The sequence below is a fragment of the Schistocerca americana genome, chromosome 5 (genome assembly GCF_021461395.2).
Source record: "Schistocerca americana isolate TAMUIC-IGC-003095 chromosome 5, iqSchAmer2.1, whole genome shotgun sequence".
Taxonomy (NCBI): domain Eukaryota; kingdom Metazoa; phylum Arthropoda; class Insecta; order Orthoptera; family Acrididae; genus Schistocerca; species Schistocerca americana.
In genome coordinates, this window is record NC_060123.1 from 467464162 (window position 1) to 467491938 (window position 27777).

At 42.9% G+C, this 27777-nt stretch overlaps 1 protein-coding gene across 1 annotated transcript; it reads right to left on the minus strand.

Annotated features, from left to right (window-relative positions):
* Positions 1-11658: 11658 nt before the first annotated feature.
* Positions 11659-26900, minus strand: LOC124615704 (ejaculatory bulb-specific protein 3-like). Its single transcript, XM_047143746.1, has 2 exons — positions 26657-26900; positions 11659-12070 (listed from the first exon to the last, which is right to left on the minus strand). Exons 1-2 carry the CDS (start codon positions 26847-26849, stop codon positions 11874-11876), a joined length of 390 nt encoding a protein of 129 aa, XP_046999702.1. The 5' UTR covers positions 26850-26900; the 3' UTR covers positions 11659-11873.
* Positions 26901-27777: the final 877 nt, after the last annotated feature.

A 27777-nucleotide genomic window follows, 5' to 3' on the forward strand; every position in this document is an offset into this window, starting at 1 on the left:
TGTATTTCACCTAACTTAGTTTACTACAGCTTATTGTCTCCTTGCGTGAACACTTGTGGGTTACCACTTGTTTTTCCATTTAACAGCACGCTTTAACTGAACTTTAAGCTATTTCTTCTACTCCTGTCCACTGTCTGGACTGTTTGAACATGTACCCTTTTTTTTAAGCAGGTAATTTGGGCTTTTACTACAGAACTTCAAGTACATACATTACTAAAAGTAAATCTATAAATCTTCTTGTACCTTGAGAGAAGTGCTTATTTACGCATCCTCCTCCATTTCTCACCTTTACATATTTATATAGCTCCGGGCAATCGCCTCGCAAGCACTTTTTTTTTTTAATACTAACTTAAAATTAAATTGAAATTCTTGGTGCAACCCCAGTTTCCTGCTTCAGCTTGTTGAAGAAATATCGGTTCATGTCCATCACTATAAACAATTTTTCCATACATAGCATTTAATACTTAAAGATGACATGTAGTAGCCGTTACCATGTAGTCAGTGCGCTGTTCAACACAATACTTATCATTAACAGTTCACACAAGGAAATTTCTAGTAAGCAAGAGGTAAGAAACCAAAACATATTCTATCTGCAGTTGAAGCTGCGTCTGTAAACTAACTCTCTGTTTCAATGGACCAATCGCTCCAGATATGGAGCAGCCCTGAATCGGCAATGATAAAACTTTTGAAACAGAAGACACCTGTCTGAAGAGACATGATGACATCACATTGATGTTTGCTCCTGTATCAACAATGGCTGTGAAAGGAATGTTGGCAATAGAAATCTTAATCGCAGCCTGGACCTGGTCATCATAAATGTTGTTAATATCTTGAGCTTCTTTGTCACGTGCAAGGTCATCTCGTAAGTCGGTCTCATGGTCGTACCGTATCGCATTAACATACTCAGAATCAGAGTATTCGTTAGTACCCCCACTGGAACCGGCAGCGACCTCTAGGAGGCTGAAAGGTGCTGCCTCTAATTTTCCGCAGGATGTTTAACCTGTTTGTCATTCATGGCCTTAAGTGTTTCTTCCGTTTCATATTGGTGCTGGTTATGTGGTACAAATGCCGGTGTAAAGGGGTAAAATCCACTGGGTGCATTCACTTGTGAATAAAATACTTGAGACGGCTGCTGTCGCCCGATCTTTTGGTTGCCGGCAGAATCATTTCCTTGTGAAGGAAAGTTCGCATTTGGTACCGTTTGAAAATTGTTCCGCGGTCCTCTATTCTGTGAAAAGTTGTTCTGATGTGCTGGGTGGCCTCCGCCTTGCCCATGCCACTTGCTATTTTTCGACCTATAACTTTGATTGTACACTGGCCCATTTGAAAAATTACCACTAGTTTGTGGAGAATTTCCATACTGCTCAGGCGCAGAATTAAAGGGTGGGTTTCCGTACTGATGTTGTACCTGGTGGTTGTAAATTGGGTGGTATCTCTGCTGATTACTGTAATTGGTTTTCTGCTTCCGTTTAAAGTTATTGCCGTTTGCGTTTTCATAACGGCTGGCAGGTTGGCAACAGCGGTCGCAGTAGCTCGCTCTCTCCTTGGGCGCATTGTTGTCCGCGTGCGATGCATTCTGCTGGCTGCCAGGGAAGAATTTGCCGCTGCCAACCTTGGAGTGCACATCCTCGCTAATTAAATCTAAGGAATCCAGCACAGAAAGGAATACATCCGTGTCTTCTTCGGACACATTTACTAATTTCTCTCTAATAGACACAGGGAGTTTGCTTTTGAGAATCATAATTACGTCCTTGGAAGAAATCGGAGAATCCCAGAATTTAATTTTTGCTAGATACTTCTCAAAGTATCGCCGGAGACTTCCATGCTTCTCATTGAAAATTTCCGCACCATACACCTCCTTCCTTAATCTTTGCTGTACCCCATTACTCCAAAATTTTGCCAAGAACATTTTCTCAAACTCTTCATAATTCCTACACGTGTCTACCATTTCCGTTCCCCATAATGCTGCATCACCAGAAATAAAGCCAGTCACGAACTGAATACGCTGTCTGTCTGTCCAGCTCCTGGGAAATATGCCGGAAAAATTCTTTAGGAACACGATGGGGTGTATTTCTCGCTTCTGCGGATGAACAACAGGAAAAGTGCGATGCTTAATCACACTTTCCTCTTGCATTAAACTCACAGTTGTGGGCGGATCATTTAGTTTCCCTACTCGGGACTCAACAGGACTGTTGTTTTGCATGTAATCAGGCGGTGAACGATAAGGAGTTGACTGACATTCGTCACCGTCTAAAGAGTTGTTCCCTATAGTTTGCGTATGTGTGTGCGGATTTTCTACCCAGTTTCTCAGCATTCTGACTTCGTCCACTACTTGCTGCTTCCACTCGGGAAGATCCCGTGTAAGTGTCCTCCGAATCTGTCCCAATTCAGAAACTACTGTGTCTCCCGACTTACCAGGAGCAGCTAAGATTTCATAAGTTACATCCTTGACAGTCTCCCTAAGCTACTCCCTGACCTTCTTTTCGATAAAAATATCTTTACCCTTTATCCATTCACTGTAGTGTTCCGACAATGCCTCCGCGTGTGCTTTCACGGTGCTCTTAACCTGTTCTTCGATATTGATTGAGTCTATCTGCCTCGACAGATCCTCTACTACACCTTCAATGTCAGATACTGCATTTCTAACTGAGTTTATTTCTTTGGTAGCTGCCTGAATTTTTGTGTTTAATGTTCCAGATACTTCAGCTATTTCACTTTTCACCTGTTTCTGCATTTTCTGAATTTGATCACTGATCTTAGTTTGCACCTCACCCAAATGGGTATTTAATTCAGCCGTAATTTCTTTATGCAGATCTGTTTTGATTGTGCCTAGCTCTGTTTTTAATGATTCGCTTACAGCATCTAGTCGGGCGTTAACAGTCTCATTTTGTGTTTTTATAGTCTCATTTTGTGTTTTTATATTCTCATTTACTGCGTCAAACTGTTGTTTCAGCATTTCCATTAACGCACCGAGGCCATTTGTAGCTGCAGCGGGACGAGTTTGGACTTCAGGGTCACTTTCCCCTGTTACAGACATGGTTAGTTCAGTTTCCACACGGGAACCTACCGTTCGCGATCGTAAAGGGTATGGAATACTATTAACGTCTTCACTCCCGTCTCCTGTTGTCACCTGTCTCTGTTTACTATCTGCCATTTTCGTCAGTAAATCAGGTGCTACGCAAGGCTTTCGTCGTTTGTCAGTGACGTGGTGAGTCCGCTAAGAGCACCACTCTCGCGTGAGCAACAAATGAAATTCTATCTGGCGAGAAGACAAGATGGAACCTAAACGTTTCAGACAAATGAATGAAGATGCTCTTCACTGCAAATTGCGCACGCTATCCACCATGTTGAAAATGCAATACAGGTATACTAACAATGGGGAGAAATAACTTCTATTATCAGACTACGAAGAATTTTACTTTGAAAGATAAAATAAAGCAGATTCTCTATAGCGGGAAGGAGATAGAAAGGATGTGGATCGACTTGGAAAAGCAACGTTGCTACTGAAGCACTACACTGCGTATGCAAAATTCTGACTTACTTTTTGATGGCTTGGTTACCGCTATGTTGTCTCAGCAAATTCACGTCTCTTTTCTTTTCTCTCGATAATTAAACTGCGTTATTGACCAGCATATTTTACGTCATTCTCACAGAGAGATGATGTGTACATGAAACGACAGAACATTTATTAACAAAAGCACATAGAAAATTTTCCAAGAATTTGAACTAATTTTTGGTCAAGCCCCACGTTCGGGCGCCAAGTGTGATGTTACAAAATAGAAGTGATGTTGCTAATCAATGGAAAGTTGGAAATTGAGATTTAACTAACTGTTTTATCAATCACAATTGGCGTAAGAATCATGGATTGACCATTGTCATAAAATATTGCATTATGAGAAGTGAATAGTTTTTACTTGCGGTTTCGCGTGGCTTGAGGCAGTCACAACTAGCGTGCTATTGATTAAGAAGTTGCGTTATCGTCTTTCTAATTACTTCATGATAGTAGATACGGTCATACCCGGTTGTGAAGTTATTGTTATGACAAAAAAAATTTCCTAAGGGACCAGAAAGTTCTTAAGGGCGCAAAAACAACTGTAACATCACACAAAAGAGAAATTCAATATTAAAGCTGATGCAAGAAGACGATAAAACAGTTTTCTTTTTATCAATGTAACACGCACATTGGACTGCTGATCTTGGAGTCTGTAATATTAGCAAAATGCATAATTAAAATGAAAATAATACTGAGGAGATAATAGTAATGAGCACTGCTAAATGATTCAGTATTCCCAGAACAAATATTTATTATAAACTAAAACATATATCGTACCTTAAGCTTAATACTACAATGACGGTAGATTTTTATGTCCATATCATGTCCATTGAGCGCTCTTTTATATAGCCATTGTCCTCTTGAGTCGCTCGTGCCTCGTCACGGTAAGTTACAACAGTTCTTCTTCCTACACTTCACTCCAAACTTAGACGGAACACGTTTTTATTTATTTAGTAAAAATAATTAGATCAGACCGCCACAAATCTGCGTCCGTCTTACTCGAGAAAAACAGTAAAAGTCTTTTTAGCGCTCAAGGCTTCATTTGTTCTCCAGCGAACAAAATAGTGAAGGATCGCATATCCATCCGTACTTTTCTGTTTATATTGCCGCCCAAAGACGACGAATTACATTATCTAGAAAATTCCACCGTCGCCATGCGACGCCTTATTATATATTAATCATTCTTTATAAACAAGTATTTGCCTTCTGGCTGAATTTGCTGTTTTAATTAAGCCAAAAATAGCGAATATCACAGACTGAAGATACAATGCAGAAGCTACCTGCATCTGCGGAGCACATAGAAACGTACTTGAACCCACTTAAATGCTCCACACTAGGGCAACAGCGATACAACACCTATACGGTTCTCTGTCGTATCACCTAGCACAATACAGAGTGATAGCTGCCCCATGTAACTGTATTATACAGGGTGTTTCAAAAATGACCGGTATATCTGAAACGGCAATAAAAACTAAACGAGCAGCGATAGAAATACACCGTTTGTTGCAATATGCTTGGGACAACAGTACATTTTCAAGCAGACAAACTTTCGAAATTACAGTAGTTACAATTTTCAACAACAGATGGCGCTGCAGTCTGGGAAACTCTATAGTACGATATTATCCACATATTCACCATGCGTAGCAATAATATGGCGTAGTCTCTGAATGAAATTACCCGAAACCTTTGACAACGTGTCTGGCGGAATGGCTTCACATGCAGATGAGATGTACTGCTTCAGCTGTTCAATTGTTTCTGGATTCTGGCGGTACACCTGGTCTTTCAAGTGTCCCCACAGAAAGAAGTCACAGGGGTTCATGTCTGGCGAATAGGGAGGCCAATCCACGCCGCCTCCTGTATGTTTCGGATAGCCCAAAGCAATCACACGATCATCGAAATATTCATTCAGGAAATTAAAGACGTCGGCCGTGCGATGTGGCCGGGCACCATCTTGCATAAACCACGAGGTGTTCGCAGTGTCGTCTAAGGCAGTTTGTACCACCACAAATTCACGAAGAATGTCCAGATAGCGTGATGCAGTAATCGTTTCGGATCTGAAAAATGGGCCAATGAATCCTTTGGAAGAAATGGCTGCCCAGACCAGTACTTTTTGAGGATGCAGGGACGATGGGACTGCAACATGGGGCTTTTCGGTTCCCCATATGCGCCAGTTCTGTTTATTGACGAAGCCGTCCAGGTAAAAATAAGCTTCGTCAGTAAACCAAATGCTGCCCAGATGCATATCGCCGTCATCAATCCTGTGCGCTATATCGTTAGCGAATGTCTCTCGTGCAGCAATGGTAGCGGCGCTGAGGGGTTGCCGCGTTTGAATTTTGTAGGGATAGAGGTGTAAACTCTGGCGCATGAGACGATACGTGGACGTTGGCGTCATTTGGACCGCAGCTGCAACACGGCGAACGGAAACCCGAGGCCGCTGTTGGATCACCTGCTGCACTAGCTGCCCGTTGCCCTCTGTGGTTGCCGTACGCGGTCGCCCTACCTTTCCAGCACGTTCATCCGTCACGTTCCCAGTCCGTTGAAATTTTTCAATCAGATCCTTTATTGTATCGCTTTTCGGTCCTTTGGTTACATTAAACCTCCGTTGAAAACTTCGTCTTGTTGCAACAACACTGTGTTCTAGGTGGTGGAGTTCCAACACCAGAAAAATCCTCTGTTCTAAGGAATAAACCATGTTGTCTACAGCACACTTGCACGTTGTGAACAGCACACGCTTACAGCAGAAAGACGACGTACATAATGGCGCACCCACAGACTGCGTTGTCTTCTATATCTTTCACATCACTTGCAGCGCCATCTGTTGTTGAAAATTGTAACTACTGTAATTTCGAAAGTTTGTCTGCCTGAAAATGTACTGTTGTCCCAAGCATATTGCAACAAACGGTGTATTTCTATCGCTGCTCGTTTAGTTTTTATTGCCGTTTCAAATATACCGGTCATTTTTGAAACACCCTGTATATTATACAAGGAGGGAAACTTAAAGTCATCTGTAGCTATTTCTCGGTAAAATTATTACTTTTCTATGGAAAATTAAGAAGTACCATTATTTTCGGTATTGTGCGTGTCTCCACTATGCTGCATTTTTCATTCGATTTTGAGTAAATTATTCAAAAAAAATTTATCATTTTTTCTATCTTGTAGTCTGATACCACAATTTCATAATCAACTGGTTTTCTGTTCACTGCTACCCACAGTTATTCTGATACTTCGAAATTAAGTAAGACGCAGCACATATTTTGAAATGTTTCCTGTGAAAACAGCAGTCACTGGACAGTTTACATTTGGTGCATTTTACTTCATATAATGCTGCATGCCAAAGTATCTAACATATCGAAACTGTTTTTAACGATGAAAGGACCACCGTACCTCTTCTAGTCTCGAGTAAAAACGTGACATATTTGGAAGTTGTCTTCAACGAGGCTGGCAGCAGTGCACCACACGCTAGGCTGTTTCCGCTTGCTCTGTCCTCTTGCTTGTCTTTTCGCTCCTGTGGGAACATAGGTGTCGCATGGGTAGCCGTCGTGTCACGTCACCATTGTCGCAACATATCGCAACGTATACCATATTGCCTTAATGAGAATGTCAAGTTATAGTGTAGCTACTAGTAATGCTCCTTCGATGAATTTTAGTGCAGTTCTGTTATTGGGACAAATCACTCATAACTTGAAACTTCATGGCAGATTAAAACTGTGTGCCGGACCGAGAATCGAACTCGGGACCTTTGTCCTTCGCGGGCAAGTGCTCTACCTGATCTTATCCTTTCTTCTAGGAGTGCTAGTCCGGCAAGGTTTGCAGGAGAGCTTCTGTGAAGTATGGAATATAGGAGACGATGTATCGGCGGAAGTAGAGCTTTGAGGAGGGGGCGTGAGTCATGCTTGGGTAGCTCAGATGGTAGAGCACTTGCCCGCGAAAGGTAAAGGTATGTTTGCCATCTGGTTCAAGTGTGTGACTTCAATTCAAACTACTGTCACTACTGCTACTCTTATTTTTTATTCTAAGTATGACTTCATAACATAGCAAAGTTATTAAAATTAGCTACAGGATGGTGAAATATTGATATTCGGTGTTCACAGCTGTGAAGCGAAATTCCTAACTATTCTAAGGTTGTTTAATGGTAGGATGGTTGACTACCATGTCTGGGGGTCGATAAATATACAAACAAGTTAAATACAATTGGGGCCAGACATAACAATTACGCTAAAATGGAAAATTAAAATACCCTAAACTGAATGGCGGTCAGTAAAGAGCAATAAGAAATAAGTACACATGTAACATAATTCAATAACTTTAGGTTATAAAGCACTCTACAGTGGCTGATTAGTTCTTTTCATTGAATCGGATACCTCGCGTGTCTAATATCTCGTAGGTCCCTCGCGAGCACGCAGAAGGGCCGGAATACGACGTGGCATGGACTCGACTAATGTCTGAAGTAGTGCTGCGGAGAACTAACATCAGGAACCCTGCAGAGCTCTCCATGAATCTGTAAGAATACGAGGGGGTGGAGATCTCTTCTGAACAATACATTGCATTGCACTCCAGCTATGCTCAGTAATGTTCATGACTGGGGAGTTTGGTGGCCAGCGGAAGTGTTCAAACTCAGAAGAGTGTTCCTGGCATTACACTGTAGCAGTTCTGTAGGTGTGGGGTGTCGATTGTTCTGCGGGGATTTACCAAGTCCGTCGGGATGTACAGTGGACATGAATGGATGCAGGTGTTCTGACGGGATGCTTACGTACATGTCACCTGCCAGAGTCGTATCTAGACGTAATAGGGGTCGCATATCACTGCAACTGAACACGCCCCCACAATTACAGAGCCTCCACCACCTTGAACAGTCCCCTGCTCACATGCAGGGTCCATCGATTCAGGAGGCTGTCTCAAACCAGTGCACGTCCATCCGCTCGATGCAATTTGAAACTAGACTCGTCCGACCAGGTAACATGTTTACAGTCACCAACAGTCCAATAACGATGTTGATGGTCCCAGGTCAGGCCTAAAGCTCTGTGTCGTGCAGTCATCAAGGGTAGACGAGTGGTCCTTCGGCTCCGAAGGCCCATATCGATGGTATTTTGTTGAATGGTTCGCATGCTGACACTCGCTTACGGCCCAGCATTGAAATCTGTAACAATTTGCGGGAGGGCTACACTTCTGTCAGAATGGACGATTCTCTTCGGTCGTCATTGGTCCCGTTCTTGCAGGATCTTTCTCCAGCCTCAGCGATGCAGGAGATTTGATGTTTTACCGGATTCCTGATGTTCACGGTACACTCGTAAAATGGTCGTACGGGAAAATCCCCACTTCATCGCTACCTCGGAGATGCTGTGGCCCATCGCTCGTGCGCCAAATACAACACCACGTTCAAATTCACTTAAATTTTGATTACCTGCCACAATAGCAGCAGTAACCGATGTAACAACTGCGCCAGACGCTTGTTGCCTTATATAGGCCCTGTTGACAGTAGCGCCATATTCTACCTGTTTACATATATCTGTATTTAAATACGCATGCCTATGCCAGTTTCTCAGGCGCTTCAGATAATGTTGATGTGTTTTAATTGCAACAAAAACTTTAACTGTCTCTAGCTTCCGATGTTCGTATGTGTCTAAGATATATCGTGTATGACAAACATTGTGAATCCTATTAATCACGTAAGTCGTCTTCATACCGTCCTGAACCACAACATTGACCAAAAATCAACTGCAGTCAGTCTAATAGACAAAAAATGAATATTTATTTGTTCGACTTCTGCGCGATGCTGTACTAATCATACGATTGTGATTAAAATGTCATGAGTTGTTGTGTGTGAAACCATGAAGGTTTCTGCGGTGATAAGAATCACCTATTGGCAATAAGGATTAGGGTAAAACGGAGGTGACATAGAAGTTTAACTTAGGAACGTCTGGAGCAATTTCAATCAAATTTTGTTTATATGTGACTCATTGTCTATAAAATTACTTGTATAATAATATTGTGAGGGTTATGTATCCTAACCACAGGGGGTGATAAGAAGTGCATGTAAAATTGTCGTTAACGACCGATGTCAGTATCAAATCACAGTTTTCTGGTTCGCTAGACGTATTAGTCACAGTCACTATCCAGTTTCACCCCTAGAGTTTGGATTAGACAGTGACATAACAGCATATCTGTAACGGCACAACAAATTTCTACAAAAAAAAGTCTGTGGCTGTAATGCACCCCTAACACCCGTGCGGCGAAGTGTTTTGGGTGAAGCGTTATCGGGGAGGGGGGAGGGGGCGGGGGGGGGGGGGGTTGGCTGGTTGTTTCAGGGGGAGTGGACCAAACAGCGAGGTTATCGGTCGCATCGGTTTAGGGGAGGATGGGGAAGAAAGTCGGCCGTATCCTGTCAAAGGAACTATCCTTGCATTTGCCTGAAGCGATTTAGGGAAAATCTGATTCAGGATGGCCGGACGCTGGTTTGAGCCGTCGTCCTCCCGAATACGAGTCCTCGCTGCTAACCACTGCGCCACCTCGCTGGGTCCGGGCGTTATCCTGGTGAAATTTAAGCCCATTATTTCATGCCATAGAGGACAACAACACGGGGCATAGAATATCGTAGCTGTACTGTTGTGCTTTAAGGATAACACTTCAAGGATAACACGGACGACAACTAAAGAGGTACTGCTATGAAAAAAAATGGTACCGCTGACCATTACTCCTAGTTGCCGGGCCGTACTGTGGACGATAATGAATTTGGTATCCCACCACGGTCCAGGTTGTGATTTCAGTATCATATGGAATGCAAATCTTTTATTTTAGTTTATTTTACTTCATTTTTTCCCTTTTCCGGAGTTCCCCCCCTCCCGCTTCCCATTGTGTGTCTGTGTTTTTTTTTACATTTTCATTTCTTTTGTTAAGTTAAGCAGAGAGAGTTTGCACTAGTGTATGTCTGTTCGTTTATCACGTATTTGTTCTCTGCCCGACCTTTTGTAATGTCTTTGTAGTGTCTCTTGGTGCTAATGATTTTCATATCATGTCCCGTATTGGTAACATGGTGTTTCAAGTATTCTGCAAATGTGGAATGATTTATATCATATTTCCAACACCTGATGTATTCTTTATATAATGTTTAAAAATTCCGTCGTGAAAATAATAATAATAATAAAGAAAGTTTGCATAATAACTTAAACATACCGAAAGACACACACACACACACACACACACACACACACACACACACACACACACACGGGGATAGCAGGATGTAAAGTAATAATTATCAACACAAATTCGCATTTTTTTCTAGAAAACAGGAAGCCAAAAGTAATGCACAACCCAAAGTCTTTGGAATTAATTTAATACCCAAAACGTTATTGTCTTCCACTTACATTTCAGGTGTGAATGTGTCTGCTGTGTACTTACGAAGGAAAGGGGGCATTGAACACATGCCAAGTCCTGGTAATACGTAATGAAAGTCAGCTACCTGTTCGCATCGGCTTCTTTCGTATATTGGAATGCAACTCTCTGCTCACTGCCTGTAAGTAACACACAGCTCTGTAGGTGTCCATTTACAGGCACGATAAATGCTAAAAGATCTCTACTAAATGATACTGTTTGCTTTTTAATACACATAATAAGATACACGATACTATCAGATCATTCCAACCAGCTTTTATGTAGTAAACTGAATGAGATACTCCTAAATACTTAAGACGATTTCGCGTAGAAGCTATAAGGGTTAGTGACACACGAAGTTAGAGCCTTGTCATACGTTTCCCTTATCAGTCAAAGGCATCCTTTCCTTATGTTTGCCAATGGTGGCTGGTCGTACTGTTCGGAAAAAGCAACAAAACTTCTAGCACCGGAGGTCTGGAAAATATGGTGTAACTTAAGAATATGCTCTGAACTGTTCATAGTAGAACAAAACTTCTGGAACACAGTATAATTATAGTTACGATAATAAACTAATCGAGGTAGTTCGATAGGCTCTGTTCAAAAGTGTGTGTGTATGTGTGTGTGTGTGTGTGTGTGTGTGTGTGTGTGTGTGAGTGTGTGTGTGCATGCGTCTGTAAGAAAAGGAGAAAGTGTGGGGAAAATTTTTACTCGTTCAGTGATAATCAGAACAAACGAAGAGTTGAAGAACCGTTTATTTGTAGTTCCACATGTTAACAGAGTAAGAGTGATTTCGCATCACTTCAAGACACAGTGTGGATGGAGAAAAATCATTGTAGTGAAAATTATGAATTTTCATATTGTAAATCTCTGGGACAGTATTCATGTGGGCGACGTATTATGGCCGACTACTTCGTGTCAGCTGAATGGTGTGTGCAGCGCCTGGGTCGGCTCAGAAGGTGATGCCGCGCTGCTTCCAGGTCTCTGCGTGCTTCTTGGCGTACTCCCCAGTGGGGTCGAACTTGGCCTTCAGCTTGGCCCACTCTTCAGGGTACTTCTCCGTGACGTGCTTCAGGGTCTTGATAGCTCTCTCCAGCTGGCTGGGCGTGCAGTCCAGACACCCGTTCGCCACAAATTTTGGCAGTCTCTCTGCAAGAAGAACAAACGCATTAAAATGACTGGCCGTCAGTTGAGGTTGTGGGATTGCTACAGTATTACGAAAATGTGTGATTTAAATGCATCCTTGCGTTAGTTGTAATAACGGCTACACATTTCACAGTTACGTGTACAGAATTTTTGTCTCTACTTTAAACATCATCGAAACAGAGAACCATGGAAGAAGAACCAATAGTCCGATTCCATATTCCTAGATTACGGGAAAGCGTTTTACACAGTGTCCCTCTACAGACTTAGGTCCGAGTATCTGGAGTAGGTTCCCCGTGTTCATCTGAGACAGTGGTGTCTCCTGGAGTGCCCCAGGGAGGTGTGACAAGTGGGGTCTTTTTCTGTACAGCGCGAAAAAAAAATGGTGCATTTCGAGGTCCGCATGCTATTCCTCATCCAGATTCAAGAGCAAAGATTAGCTAGAAAAATCATATTGGGTGCATTCTGAGGTAATAAGTACAAAAACGAGGAGCGGACAAGACATCCACATCGCGCAACGCATAGAGCAACGTGTATCACTCCGCACTAGCGTACCAGGTGTTGTTGCTCACTGAGTACCCTGCTGGGACATCAAACCCACCTCCACCACCGAGCTATTGTTCAAATCCTCGTCAGGTTCGTTATTTATTTTCTTATTATTTTGGAATCTGTGGTGTCACGGCCAGACACCACACTTGCTGGGTGGTAGCCTTTAAATCGGCCGCGGTCCGTTAGTATTCGTCGGACCCGCATGTCGCCGCTATCAGTGATTGCAGACCGAGCGTCGCCACACGGCGGGTCTAGTCTAGAGAGACTGCCTAGCACTCGCCCCAGTTTTGCTAGCGATGGTTCACTGACTACATACGCTCTCATTTGCAGAGACGACAGTTTAGCATAGCCTTCAGCTGCGTCATTTTCTACGGCCTAGCAAGGCGCCCTATTCAGTTACTATGTCTTCTGAACAGATAATATTGTGACTCATGTACCGTCAAGAGCGACATTCATCATTAATGGATTAAAGTGATGTATCTAACTAATAACGTCCGCTTTCTGAATTCTAATTCCTAGTCATGTTCCAGACCTCACGTCAGTATAGTTCTTCCCCCCACACGCCAGCCTGCGTGAGCTAAAACGCGTGCATTTCGGCCTCCTCTGGTAACACGGTGTTGGCTATTCTGCCAACACAACAGAATCCGTTTCCGAGTTCTCGTTTATAGGCAGGACATGATTTTGTCAGACCACAACAGCCTATCACACGACAATAGGACTCATTAAACTGCAGGCATCTGCCTACCAGCTGCGCAGACCGCAGCCATAACTGGCCTTGTCAAGATCATGTAGGATGGCATCCCAATGGAGTACACAAACGATAAAAATGTTGATATGCTTTTGGGGCGGGGTGCTGCTGCACGTGCATATATCCTCATAGGTATCATCCCGATAAGAATAGTCGCCTGGAGCATCGCCTTCTGAAAAACCATAATATTCGTTCTGAACTAATGGACAGTGGTCGTCCCAGGACTAGACGTACTCCACAAAGGACGCGGTTCTTGAAACAGTGAAGTACCCGTGATATTCCGAGGCACTTCCAAATATATCTAAACTAGTTGGTTAAGTGATTCACGTGGAAGAATTTCATCCATATCATAACACGTTAACTTAATACCAGCTGCCAGAAGTGTCTTTTGACGAGTGCAGTTTTGTGTATTGCTTTAGCACCAGTTGGAAAGTAATGAACATTAGGGAAACAACGCGAAACGGACTGACGAATCCAACTTCACTGGTGAAGGTATTTTCATATCACCTATGAGCGTGGCTTTCAAGCGCGCTTTGGCAAAAGCCTGGTGTCTAGATTCGTATGAGGAGTGATTTTCGCCCCTTATCTAATGTCGGACAAGTTGAATCCACTTCTGTATCGTGTGTTTCTTTGCGATACTTTACCTGACATATTAGAAAACGATCCACTTAGTGTTCGGCAAATGCTATGGTTTCAGCAGGATGGTGCACTGCCATGCTTTTGAGTGATTGTGCGTAACCACTGAAATGAAGCGTTTCCAGGTTCTGGGTACACTTCAAGAAATATGTTTGTAGTACTCCATCGATGCACACTATCTAACAGCTTACGGGCATTCCGATTCGACAGCGATAGGTGATGATGTGTTGCGTAGGCTCCAGAAAATGTTGACCCAGAGAGTGGTGAAGTGTCTGCAAATGCAAGGTGGTCGCTTAGAAAACCTTCTGTAAAGTGAACCTTGGTCATAAGTGGCCGTACCGGCTCTGTGATGACAATTCTGGACTTTTAATGTGCGGAATGGAATTATTGTGCGTAGTATCAAGTGCACTTTAGTGCGACGTACTTTTTGAGTTTTTGTACCTCACCAGATACAGACAAAGTCACAATATCCGCCATTATTTTCTATTGGCTTAGTTTTATGGACGGAACAAAGTGATCATTTACGTCTATAAGAAGTCCGTGTTATCTCTAACAGTTTAAATAAAGGTAACAGTAGCAGAAAGAAATACGCAGGATACTGCATTGTGGAGATGTAAATTGAATACAATTTGATGCTTTAACTGAAAAACGAGTTTGGTTTGAACGTGACTCGATCATTGCCTCGCCTCACTGAGCTAATGGTACAGCCCCACCACAGCGCAGCACTCGTGCCGCCTGTTCTTGGCCACGCTACATGCAGTTACAGCGTTGCCAGAACCTCGCTTTTGGCCGCACTAGGTTTTGCTCGATACACTGCCGTCTTGAATTGTGATGAGAGGTAGCAAGCCAATCGCCAGGTGCGGCATTTCTACTTCATCCTGTTGATACATAAATGATCTGTCGAATAGAACGAGCAGCAGTCTGCGAATGTTTGCTTATGAAGCTCGAGTGTACAGAAAAGTATGATACAGGATGACTTAGACTTAGTGGCGGATACAGATTGGGGGCGCCCCCCTCCCCCTACCACACCGACGCCCACTTGCGGGGCCGCCCGCATTACCACATTACCCCCTCCCCCCCCCCCCCCTCCCGCAGAGTCAGCAAGCACGCAATTCGTTCGTTTCTTTTGTCAGTCGACTCGACTGAATAGAGTGATCGAGTATTCGTACTTTCCTATGTAGCACGCGCGTCCGCGTCACTGTAATTTATACGTTTCTGTCTGGCACATAGATAACCAGCACCTACTTACAGAAAAGTCACGGCCTTTCTAGTGATCTGGATACGTTATTCCGTCTGGCATTTGTACGAGAAAAGTCGCAAGTATTCTACTGTTTCCTTGTGCAGTGAACCTTCGAGGTCGAGAACGAAGGACGATCGACTTAATTGCTTAGCTCCGTTGAACATTCACACTGACATTGATTCTTCTATTGACGATATAATTAACCAATTTTCCGGGAAGAGTAGCCGCATAGAATTCATCATTTATGGAAGAGAACCGCAATTGCAGCTTTTTTATGTCATAAGATGGCTTTGTCTTACATATGTATGTAATCGGTTTAAATAGAAATTTGGGTGTGACTTGATTATTTTTTATTACAGTAAAAGCAGAGGTAGCTCAAGATATCTTTAGCGCCCCCTCCTTGAAGTTTTTCTGTATCCTCCACTGCTTAGACAATGCTTTTATTTGATTTGATGAAAGGCAGCTTCCCCTAAATGCAGAAAAGTGTAACTTATTGCAGAAGACTAAGAAAAAGAACGATGTAATTTTCGAATACAGTATTAGTAGTGTGCTGTTTGATTAAGTTACATCGATAAAATATCTAGGCGCTGCGTAGCAAAGCCATATGGAGTGGAATTAGCTCATAAGGACGGTAACAGGGGAGGCGAATGGCCAGATTTGATCTATTGGGAGAATTTTCTGATATTGTAGCCCATCTATAAAGAAGGCCCTGTGTAGAACTCGTATGCAGTCTTCTTGACAACTAATCGAGTGCTTAGCATTCCCAGCAAGGCGGATTAAAGGGGCGGGATGCTTGAGTTGTTACCAATATGTTCGGTCGACAGGTAAGTATGACAGAGCTCAATCGTGAAGTGAAATGGGAGTCCCTGGAAAGAGGACGACTTAATTTCACGAAACCGTGTTCAGAATGATTAAAGAAGTGGCATTTACAGACGACTGCAGAACGATTCTACTGCCGTCAGCGTCCATTACGTGTAAGGGCCCAGAAGACAAGACAACAGAAATTCGGGCTCCTACGGAGGCATATAGGCAGTCGTTCTGTCTCGTTCCATTTATGAGCGGAAGAAGAAAGGAAATGACTAGTAGTGGCACACAGTACTCTCTGCCATGCATCACACCGTGGCTTGCGGAATATATATGTACAGGAACTGCAAGATACAAGCAACTCTTTTAATTACTAGGTAAAACAATAGAACATGTAAGAAGAAACGAGTAATGTGCAGATCAAACGCTCATAAGGCTGCAGACAGTAAAAGCAGCCGAAACATGGTTGACATTCGCAGAAAAAGAATATACAATTATGGAAGTAAAATAATGGTCATTACTTTGAATAGTGGGAGTGCTAATCAAAACCATAGAGAAAACTACTGGCCAAATAACTACACTACTGGCCATTATAATTGCTACACACCGAAGATGAAGTGCTATAGACGCGAAATTTAACCGACAGGAAGAAGATGCTGTGATATGCAAATGATTAGGTTTTCAGAGCATTCACACAAGGTTCGCGCCGGTGGCGACGCCTAAAACGTGCTGACATGAGGAAAGTTTCCAACCGATTTCTCATACACAAACACCAGTTGACTGGCGCTTCCTGGTGAAACGTTGTTCTGATGACTCGTGTAAGGAGGAGAAATGCGTACCATCACGTTCGAATTGTAGCCTATCGCGACATTGCTGCTCGCGTTGGTCAAGATCTAATGACTGTTAGCAGAATATGGAATCGGTGGGTTCAGGAGGGTAATATGGAACGCCGTGCTGGATCCCAACGGCCTCGTATCACTAGCAGTCGAGATGATAGGCATGATATCCGCATGGCTGTAGCGGGTCGTGCAGCCACGTATCGATCCCTGAGTCAACAGATGGGGACGTTTTCAAGACAACAACCATCTGCACGAACAGTTCGACGATGTTTGCGGCAGCATGGACTATCAGCTCAGAGACCATGGCTGCGGTTACCCTTGACGCTGCATCACAGATAGGAGCACCTGCGATTGTGTACGCAACGACGAACCTGGATGCACGAATGGCAAAATGTCACTTTTTAGGATGAATCCAGGTTCCGTTTACAGTATCATGATGGTCGCATCCGTGTTTGGGGACATCGCGGTGAACACACATTGTTAGCCTGTGTTCGTCATTGTCACATTAGCGTATTACCTGGCCTAACGGTATGGGATGCTATTGATTACACTTCTCGATCACCTCTTGTTCGCATTGACAGCACTTTGAACAGTGGACGCTACATTTCAGATGTGTTACAACCCGTGGCACTACCCTTCATTCGATCGCCGCGAAACTCTACATTTCAGCAGGATAATGCACGACCGCATGCTGCAGGTCCTGTAAGGTCTTTGTGGTTACAGAAAATGTCCTACTGCTGCCCTGGCCAGCACATTCTCCAGATCTCTCACCAATTGAAAACGTCTGGTCAATGGTCCCCGAGCAACTGGCTCATCACAATACGCCAGTCACTACTCTTGATGAACTGTGGTATCGTGTTGAAGCTGCATGGGCACCTGTACCTGTGAACGCCATCCAAGCTCTGTTTCCCAATGCTTCAATACTTCATTTACCAACGACCTCGACAAACACAAATTGTGAAGCAAAATTGCAGTAACATGAGAAGAGCAGGAAATGCATTAGCAATTGCAGATTGTTGTCTCTAAAACAAAAGACACAGATCCGGAAGCAAGTATTGAAGGCAAGAAAATGCGTTTATGAACATCTATTGAAAACAATGTGATGGCAATTACGTACCGATATATTCAAAATCCCCATTAAACATAGTGAACGTAGGTCATGGATGTTCTGAATTCTACCATAAACCATACATGAATTGCAGTATACGCCTAAGAAATTTCAATGGGATTGCAGACAATAGTTTAGTCATTTGATAGGTAGGGCGGTAAAATATTGGTTATTTGACATATTAAATGTAATTTACTGCAAGTGGAATTGGCTGATAATGGTTTTGAGTTCAACCACTGTTTAAGATACTACACAGAAATCAGGAGTTTTGATGAAAAAGTTTCCTCATAAATTGATCCACAAGATGTCAATAGCTGTGTTAGAAAAGTTAATGAATCGAACAAATAATTGAGGACGTAGGGTCCAAGAGCTACACTGAGATGAAGAGATGAGCGCAAGAGAGGAATTATTGGTGGGCCTCATCAGATCAGTCAGAGGGACTGATGTCCGAAAAGAGAAAGAGAGGGGGGGGGGGGGGGGAGAAAGTCGAGGGGGTGGGGCGAGGAGAATTGCGATTCTCCACTTAAGAGTGGAGGCTACGAGTTAAGATTTACACTGAACACCGAGCACGCTGCGGAATAGTCCCATATTTGTTGCGAACCGCTGCGCAGTGACTGGGAAAGAGCATAGCTCACTCCTGTTTAGAATAGTGTCAAAGATCGGATGCTCAGAATTACCAGCCAATGTCGCTGGCATGCGTTTGTAGTGGGATTAAACAGCTTATGCCGGTCGCGGTGGCCGAGCAGTTCTAGGCGCTTCCGTCCGGAACCGCGCGACTGCTACGGTCGCAGGTTCGAATCCTGCCTCGGGCATGGATGTATGTGTTGTCGTTAGGTTAGTTAGGTTTAGGTAGTCTAAGTTCTAGGGGACTGATGACCTCAGATGTTTACTCCCATAGTGCTCATAGCCATTTTAACCAAACAGCGTACAGTTAATTCAAATTCTACGGCGTTCCTAGAACGAGACAGGTTTTTCTCTAGGAATCGACATGTTTTCAGAACAACTTTCTTTGTTCGTACATGACATGAAGGCGAACGTCTTGTTTACGTTTCCCAGATGTCCGAAGGCCTTTCGACACTACGCGACGTAGTCGATGACTAAGCGAGATTCTATCATAAATCTTCGTTGATATTTGAGTGATTTGAGGAATATTAGACGCAAGGAACCCAGTATGTTGTAATAGACGGTAGTTGTTTAACAGAACGGAAGGAATGTCGGATGTACCACAAAGAAGCATTGTAGGAGCTCTAATGTTTAGTCGACGGATCGGACACGGTCAGCAACCCAATTAGGTTATTCGCTAATCTTATTGTTGCCTACAGGAGATTATCTTCTCTGGACAACCGTAAAGAAATGCGTAATATTTGGAAAGATTTCTTCTTGGTCCAATGAATGGCAGTACTCTTCAATATGGATAAATGCAGTATAACGACTAAACAAGAGAGAGAATCCGATAGTATCTTACTATAAGATTTGTGGTAAACAATTTGAGCTCTACATATGTTTCAAGTATTTAGTCGTAATACTAAGGACGCAGACACTTAGGTAAAACCAGTAATTGGGAAGACTAGCGGAAGACATATTTGCTGGAAGTATTCTGGCACAGTGCAATGTAGTGGATGTGAAGGGGAATGCAAACAAGGTGTTCGTCCTCCCATTGTTAGCCTGTGCTCGTCATTGTCATACTGGCGTATCACCTGGCGTGATGGTATGGAGTGTTATTGGTTACACTTCTCGGTCACCTCTTGTTCGCATTGACGGCACTTTGAACAGTGGACGTTACATTTCAGATGTGTTACGACCAGTGGCTCTACCCTTCATTCGATCCCTGCGAAACCCTACATTTCAGCAGGATAATGCACGACCGCATGTTGCAGGTCCTGTACAGGTCTTTATGGTTACAGATAATGTTCGACTGCTGCCCTGGCCAGCACATTCTCCAGATCTCTCACCAATTGAAAACGTCTGGTAAATGGTCGCCGAGCAACTGACTCGTCACAATACGCCAGTCACTACTCTTGATGAACTGTGGTATCGTGTTGATGCTGCATGGGCAGCTGTACCTGTAAACGCCATCCAAGCTCTGTTTGCTTATGCTTCAATACTTCATTTACCAACGACCTCGCCAAACACTAATTGTGAAGCAAAATTGCCGTAACATGAGAAGAGCAGGAAATGCATTAGCAATTGCAGATTTGAACCACTATCGGCTCTATGCTGGAATGTGGACAATGTGTCATAACCTGCACTCGTACATCACGTATAGTCCTTTCCAGGAAAGACATACTCCGAAGTGACAAAAGAAATGGGATGCTTCCTAATATTGTGTCGCACCTCCTTTTGCCCGGAGTAGATTAGCAACTCAACGTGGCGTGGACTCAGCAAGTCGTTGGAAGTCCCCTGCAGAAATACTGAGACGTGCTGCCTCTACAGCCGTTCATAATTACGAAAGTGATGCCAGTGAAGGATTTTATGCACGAACTGTTCTTTCGATTATGTCCCATAAATCTTCGATGGGTTTCCTGTCGGGTGATCTGGGCGGTCAAATCATTCAATTTAACAGGTTTTTTTTTTTTTTTTTAATTTTATTTGAACCGATCAATGACTGGAAATGTTTATCTTCGTCTGCTTGGAGACCATTTGTAGACATTCATGGACTTCACAATTTTTACAATGCACCATGTCTCCCTTCGGGGTGCAGTTTTTCGCAATTGGTTTGAAGAAGGCTGCCGCTTCTGATGTCTAGGAGATGGTCATCAATCGCAGTGACTTCAGTGAAACTATAGTCTTTGAATAAAAGTGTCATTTCTGTTCGTCTCACTGCGTATTTCGTTTAGTTACCTTCTGTGCCGTACTGTACTATACTGCAGCTGTTCTTTCCATGTTTGGTTCAAGTTTCATCCAGCTTTGTTACTTGCCAATAACACATCATGCGAGAGTTACTTCTTTCCTTAAGTTTTTTTGTAGTACAGACCAATGAAATGAACTATGTTTTTAAAATTATGACTTAGTGACATGCGCAGTGAACAATAATAACAAAATACAAGTGACACTGCATAGCTAGAACGCACCAGTAGACCCAGAAGAATCCCGCTGCAACCGTGGCAGAAAATTAGGTTTTCTCTAGCAGTAGTTTTACACAATATGACGCGGTACCATACCCAAAAACTTTTATGTCGACTAGTACAGAGGTAGTGACAATTCTTACCCAGTATCTGAAATGAAACACATCCTTGGAACCCATAGTTTGAGACATTTAATCGTCTATGAGTGCAGAGACAATTCATCCAAGTCTACAAATAAATATGTGGAGTAAATCTGCGTAGTGAAATGTCTCGTAATACGTGTCCTGCTCTGCACTTTGCTAGGAGTGCGTAGATTCTGGCCGCAGCGAATCAGTCTAATCAAATTTTCCGCTTCCGAAAGTATTACCTACGTTGTTGGTCAATTGTAGGAACTGGCAATTCCTCGTCATGGATGGTAGCCCCTGTATTCCACTCGCTGGCGTTTATAGACTGTACAAAAATAACATTCAGAGATTTTAGTAAATACTGTATACCGCAGCTATTGCGTAATACCACTGTTAAGCCTACTGCGTAATAGCAAACACTTCACGCCATACAACATATATTTCATTTGACACAGCTAATTGCTTAACTAAGTGCTACAAATAATTTTCCATGGTAGCATAAACACTGAGAGTCCGGCAGGTGCAGTTTAAAGATAAAGATCGTGACATAATCTTATTACATCTCTATCAAAAAGTTACATCTTTTGAAAATTCATTTAACATGTATGTAACGCTATTTTCAATGTAATTATAACCTGTACTTGTGAAATTCTGCTACTGTTTGAATATATTACGCAGTCTGCATTCCACATTAATGGCACCTTGAATGCAGCGTCTTAACTAGAGCGTACATATTGAACGAGATTTACAGTGAAGGACATTCGTTCTGAGTTAGTGTAATTATCGCTTTGCTATATCAATAGGAAAGAGCAGCATAAAAACAATTTTCTAAAAGATCACATACTAAATTAATGAAGAGTGAACGCATTTCTGACTAGTATTAAAATTCCGGAAGTTGATCATGGAATTAGAGGCCTCTTTTAGAAATGAGTCTCAATAGATTACACACCCGTGATTAAATGGAATCTTTTAACAATGATAATTTTGCTTATTCAAATTACTGGGACGTATGCCAATCAGTTCGTCAACATCTAACCCTAATTCACATCAAGCAAATTTTTGGCAATACCTGGTAACTGGCTGTGTTATCACAGTCCTACCAAAATGAGTAGAGCCTACTTGTCACAGTTCTTTAGTAACATCCCAAATTAAGTTGTAGAATGCAATAAGTGTCTTACTATCACATGAAAGTAGAGTAATGGGGTGAATTTTTGGAAAACACATTGCTATGAAATTCCCTGGCAAATATACGATTCATTCTGGGGAACAGCCTCAGGCCCCGTCTCATATGTAGCTAGTTACTGATATAGACTAGCCAGATTGTTCGGGTAAGTCGACGAGATGTAGCATGAGAAATAATCTCAGCATGTACAGTAGCCACACATAGGTTTTATATGTCTGCGTCTGTGTATGGGTGTGTGTGTGTATGTGTGTGTGTGTGAAGCTGGGAAGCAGCTGTCTCGGACATACTGTGACTGCTTCTATACCCAGATCGCTTGTCTCACTCAGTCCAGAAAACATCGAGAGAGTTGTGTATACAAATTCGTGGGATAATAGCCAGACTATACCGTCCTATCCATTTCAAATCGTTTGATCACACACTGTTGGTGTTGTGGGTACGTATCTGCACAACATGTACCGGAATATGAGGGAGGGCAATAGAGTTGACCAGTAAGTTGGACCATCTCCAAATACGAAATTCAGCAAAAAGAAGTTGAAACGTAAATCATTCTTTGGACAATATGTCAGTCGCATAATATGAATGATAAGCACTCAGTGTTGATAAAAGTGCTCCCAGTTAAAAAATGTGGAAAGTTGCTTGGTTATACGAAATATTTGCATTGATTTAAGGTACAGACAGAAAAAAACGGTATTCACAAAGGGTGATTGTAATATCCCTGAGCTAGTGTGAAGTACAATAACGTGCGAACTTACTACACACGTTATAGTCACATTAAAGTGGCTAAAGTCTATGTCTGACGTCATGTGCAATAAAGTGGATATGCAAAATGTCTCGAGGGACGCGGAAAACTGTGCATTCGTTGCCGTAATGCGGAAACGGTTGGATTTATCGACGTCCAAAAGGGCGTGATCATTGACTTTTGAGTCAGGGGTGGAAGAATTTCTCAAATGGTTAAGTTTGTAAAATTATCGGGTGCCACTGTAAGTAAAGTGTACCATACATGGGAAAACGGCGCTATCCGAGGCAACTGTGATGCACCACAGGACATAGAAGACAGGGGTGAATTACGGCTGCGGAGATTTGTTCCGGAGAATAGACGAATGACATTACTGGCAGTGAGAGGAAGTAAGTATAAATCTCAGAGCAGAGTCACTTACATGGGAGGCATTAGTTTTCACTCTACCGGTGCCTGTCATTCGACGTCGGGATGTTTTTGAGACCATTAGTAGCAGGAATGGACACCCTTCCTCTCCGATTGCATCCGCTTTCTACCTGCTACGTACAGCTTGCAGCTAACGCTACACATCACCGCCTCTATCCACACACATAAGCCGATGAATGCTATCCCTTCACCGCGGCCTAATCTGCCTTTTCGTTTCATTTTGCTCAATGCAGATATTCCTGCTCGTAACCTTGTTCTCAGGCTTACGCAATAACATTTTTACATAAAACTCTTGAAGACCTCTGAGCCACAAACAAATTTACTGAACGCTCCTGATCTCTAACATAGACAAATTGGCTGTTCCCATTTGTCTTGTACAAAAGTACCAACCGCCTAATTTCGTTTGAGCGCGTGTATAGCAGTTGTATCCAATGTTACAGTAGTGTACAGAATTCACATCACTCCATCTGTCAAACGTAAAAGTGAAAGAAACTAGAAACAGAGAAAAGAGGCAATTAAAAGGATTGTTGTCTCTAAAACAAAAGACACAGATCCGGAAGCAAGTACTTTTACCGAAATATTCAAAATCCCCATTAAACAGAGTGAACGTAGGTCATGGATGTTCTGAATTCTATGAAAAACCATACATGAACTGCAGTATACGCCTAAGAAATTTCAATGGGAATGCAGACTATAGTTTAGTCATGTTATAGGTAGGGCGGTAAAATATTGGTTATTTGACACATTAAATGTAATTTACAGCAAGTGGAATTGGCTAATAACGGTTTGGAGTTCAACCACTGTTTAAGATACTACACAGAAATCAGGAGTTTTGATGAAAAAGTTTCATCATAAAGTGATCCACAAGATGTCAATAGCTGTGTTAGAAAAGTTAATGTATCGAACAAATAATTGAGGACGTAGAGTCCAAGAGCTACACGGAGATGAAGAGATGAGCGCAACAGAGGAATTATTGGTGGGCCTCATCAAATCTGTCAGAGGGACTGATGTCTGGAAAGAGAAAGACAGAGAGAGGAGGGGGGGGAGAGAGTCGAGGGGGTTGGGCGAGGAGAATTGCGATTCTCCACTTAAGAGTGGAGGCTACGAGTTAAGATTTACACTGAACACCGAGCACGCTGCGGAATAGTCCCATATTTGTCGCGAACCGCTGCGCAGTGACTGGGAAAGAGCATAGTTCACTCCTGTTTAGAAAAGTGTCAAAGATCGGATGCTCAGAATTACCAGCCAATGTCGCTGGCATGCGTTTATAGTGGGATTAAACAGCTTATGCCGGTCGCGGTGGCCGAGCGGTTCTAGGCGCTTCCGTCCGGAACCACGCGACTGCTACGGTCGCAGGTTCGAATCCTGCCTCGGACATGGATGTGTGTATTGTCGTTAGGTTAGTTAGGTTTAGGTAGTTCTAAGTTCTAGGGGACTAATGACCTCAGATGTTTACTCCCATAGTGCTCATACCCATTTTAACCAAACAGCGTACAGTTAATTCAAATACTATGGCGTTCCTAGAACAAGACAGGTTTTTCTCTAGGAATCAACATGTTTTCAGAACAGCTTGCTTTGTTCGTACATGACATGAAGGCGATCGTCTTGTTTACGTTTCCTAGGTGTCCGAAGGCCTTTCGACACTACGCGACGTAGTCGATGACTAAGCGAGATTCTATCATAAATCTTCGTTGATATTTGAGTGATTTGAGGAATATTAGACGCAAGGAACCCAGTATGTTGTAATAGACGGTAGTTGTTTAATAGAACGGAAGGAAAGTCGGATGTACCACAAAGAAGCATTGTAGGAGCTCTAATGTTTAGTCGACGGATCGGACACGGTCAGCAACTCAATTAGGTTATTCGCTAATCTTATTGTTGCCTACAGGAGATTATCTTTTCTGGACAACCGTAAAGAAATGCGTAATATTTGGAAAGATTTCTTCTTGGTCCAATGAATGGCAGTACTCTTCAATATGGATAAATGCAGTATAACGACTAAACAAGAGAGAGAATCCGATAGTATCTTACTATAAGATTTGTGGTAAACAATTTGAGCTCTACATATGTTTCAAGTATTTAGTCGTAATACTAAGGATGCAGACACTTGGGTAAAATCAGTAATAGGGAAGACTAGCGGAGGACATATTTGCTGGAAGTATTCTGGCAAAGTGCAATGTAGTGGATGTGAAGGGGAATGCAAACAAGGTGTTCGTCCGCCCAAGTCCAGAACACTGTTCCAGTGTTTGGGATGCTTGAAAAGCAGGCGTGCACAGAGACGTCGGCTGAATTAATGGACACGCTGCTAAGAACTTTACAGGGTGTTCAGCTCTTCTGGCATTGTACCATAAAAATTTCATTTTAGCGCAGTCGGACTGCAGGGATATTATTCTGGATTATGCCCGTCAATTTACCGTTGCGGCAGGCCCCGACATTCTGTTTATGGACGACAATGGCCGCCCATACAGGACACTTAGCTGTCGGACACACTGGAAGAGAAGATGCTGACCTTATGGATTGGTCTTCGTAACCCCGGAACCTAACCCTATAGGGCTTACCTGGGATGCTCTTGGCAGACGTTTTTCTCAACGAATACCCCATCCACATACCACGCAAGAACTGAAAACCACTTTGAGAGAGGAATGGGACAACGTACTCGAAGGACTCCTCAACAATTTGGTAACCAGTATGAATAACAATTACAAAATTTTCAGTGTCTCAGGAGGCCATATTCCTAACTGAGAGTCCGATATCGACCTGTACGTTGGGAACCCAACCCGCGTCAAACATGAACGTTATTTATGTCTGTTATCCTGCTTTTGTAGGTGGTGAAGTCTGTACCATTCTTCCTTATAAATATACCACTCAACCACTATTACGTATGCACTTGTCATTGCCTGTCCAACAATGTCTCTATTCCTTAGGAATTGCCAGTCAGTGTAATTAGGACCTCCAGTATTTTTCAAAAGAGTGCAACATTTTCCCTCCATGTATACTAAACAAGTCTAGCACTCAAGATTTAGTTCCATCAGTCATCGGTGACAAGTGTTGCCACTCACTGTATTACCAGCACTGTAGCTATTTAGCTACTACGCATTGCCTGAAAGAGATATGAAAGAGCTTCAGTACTCACTTTTGATTTCTTTCCCCTCGTTGGTGCACCTGCCCTCGTCCGCATCGAGCATACACTGGATGTAGGATTTCAAGAGACGTTCGTTGTTGAGCACTTCGTCCACGTTGAAGCTGTCTAGCTTGTCCTGCGGTGCAGCCTCCATGCAGAGAACAAACAGCCCCAAGAGGCAGCACAGGACTAGCTTTCCGGCCATGGCTAGTGAGTCTGAGTCTTGAGCGCGAGCAGTACTCCCTGCCGTAGACAGAGGACACCTCCTCTTATAGAGCCTGGCGTGAGTCTGCACACGTGACTCAGCAGGGGGAACGCAGGAAGTGGCACTTGCACTCGTCACACTGAAAAACCTATGTCAATTCATAAGTGCCGTCCGTGACCTTGTCATGATAAGTATCGTTGCGTGACTGTACCTTTTCACGAAAGAGCTCCGAGTTTTTCGTTTTTACACTTCTTACAACGAGACTTACATCACAGCAAGTGACACACGTCGTCTTTATGGAGCTCCAGTCGAATCTGCGAACATATAAAAGTAAAGCTGGTTTGAAGATTTTATTTATTTCATTTATTTAGTGTAATTTTTAAGAAATTAGTATGTTTTACGTTTTCAAAACATAAATAATAACATATAAACATCTACCTTGCGGAACTGCCACCATCTGGTGCTGTGTGTTACTACAATATGCTATTTAGAACAACACTGAGGCTGAAGCCAACTTCTGTTGCTGGGAGCCAACTAAATTATAAATTTGCCGCATCAGTTGTAGTCTGAGTGTCTACCCTCCAAGGGACATCAGTGGAATCCTGAACAAGATCCCAGCAGAAGGATCGAAAAGTCAGATATTGAAGAAGTTTGAAGAGGCATTTGAGGCGGCCTAACGACTCAAATTATGCCTCAATACAATGGCCACGGATGCTTGCCGAATTAAATATGAACAAAGATGTTTATTTCTACAACCTTCACGGTCAGTGTGCTGTGGACACGACTCTCTTTCAGTATGACAATAACCGCGTTAACAGATGTGGATTGGCCGGCCGAAGTGGCCGTGCGGTTAAAGGCGCTGCAGTCTGGAACCGCAAGACCGCTACGGTCGCAGGTTCGAATCCTGCCTCGGGCATGGATGTTTGTG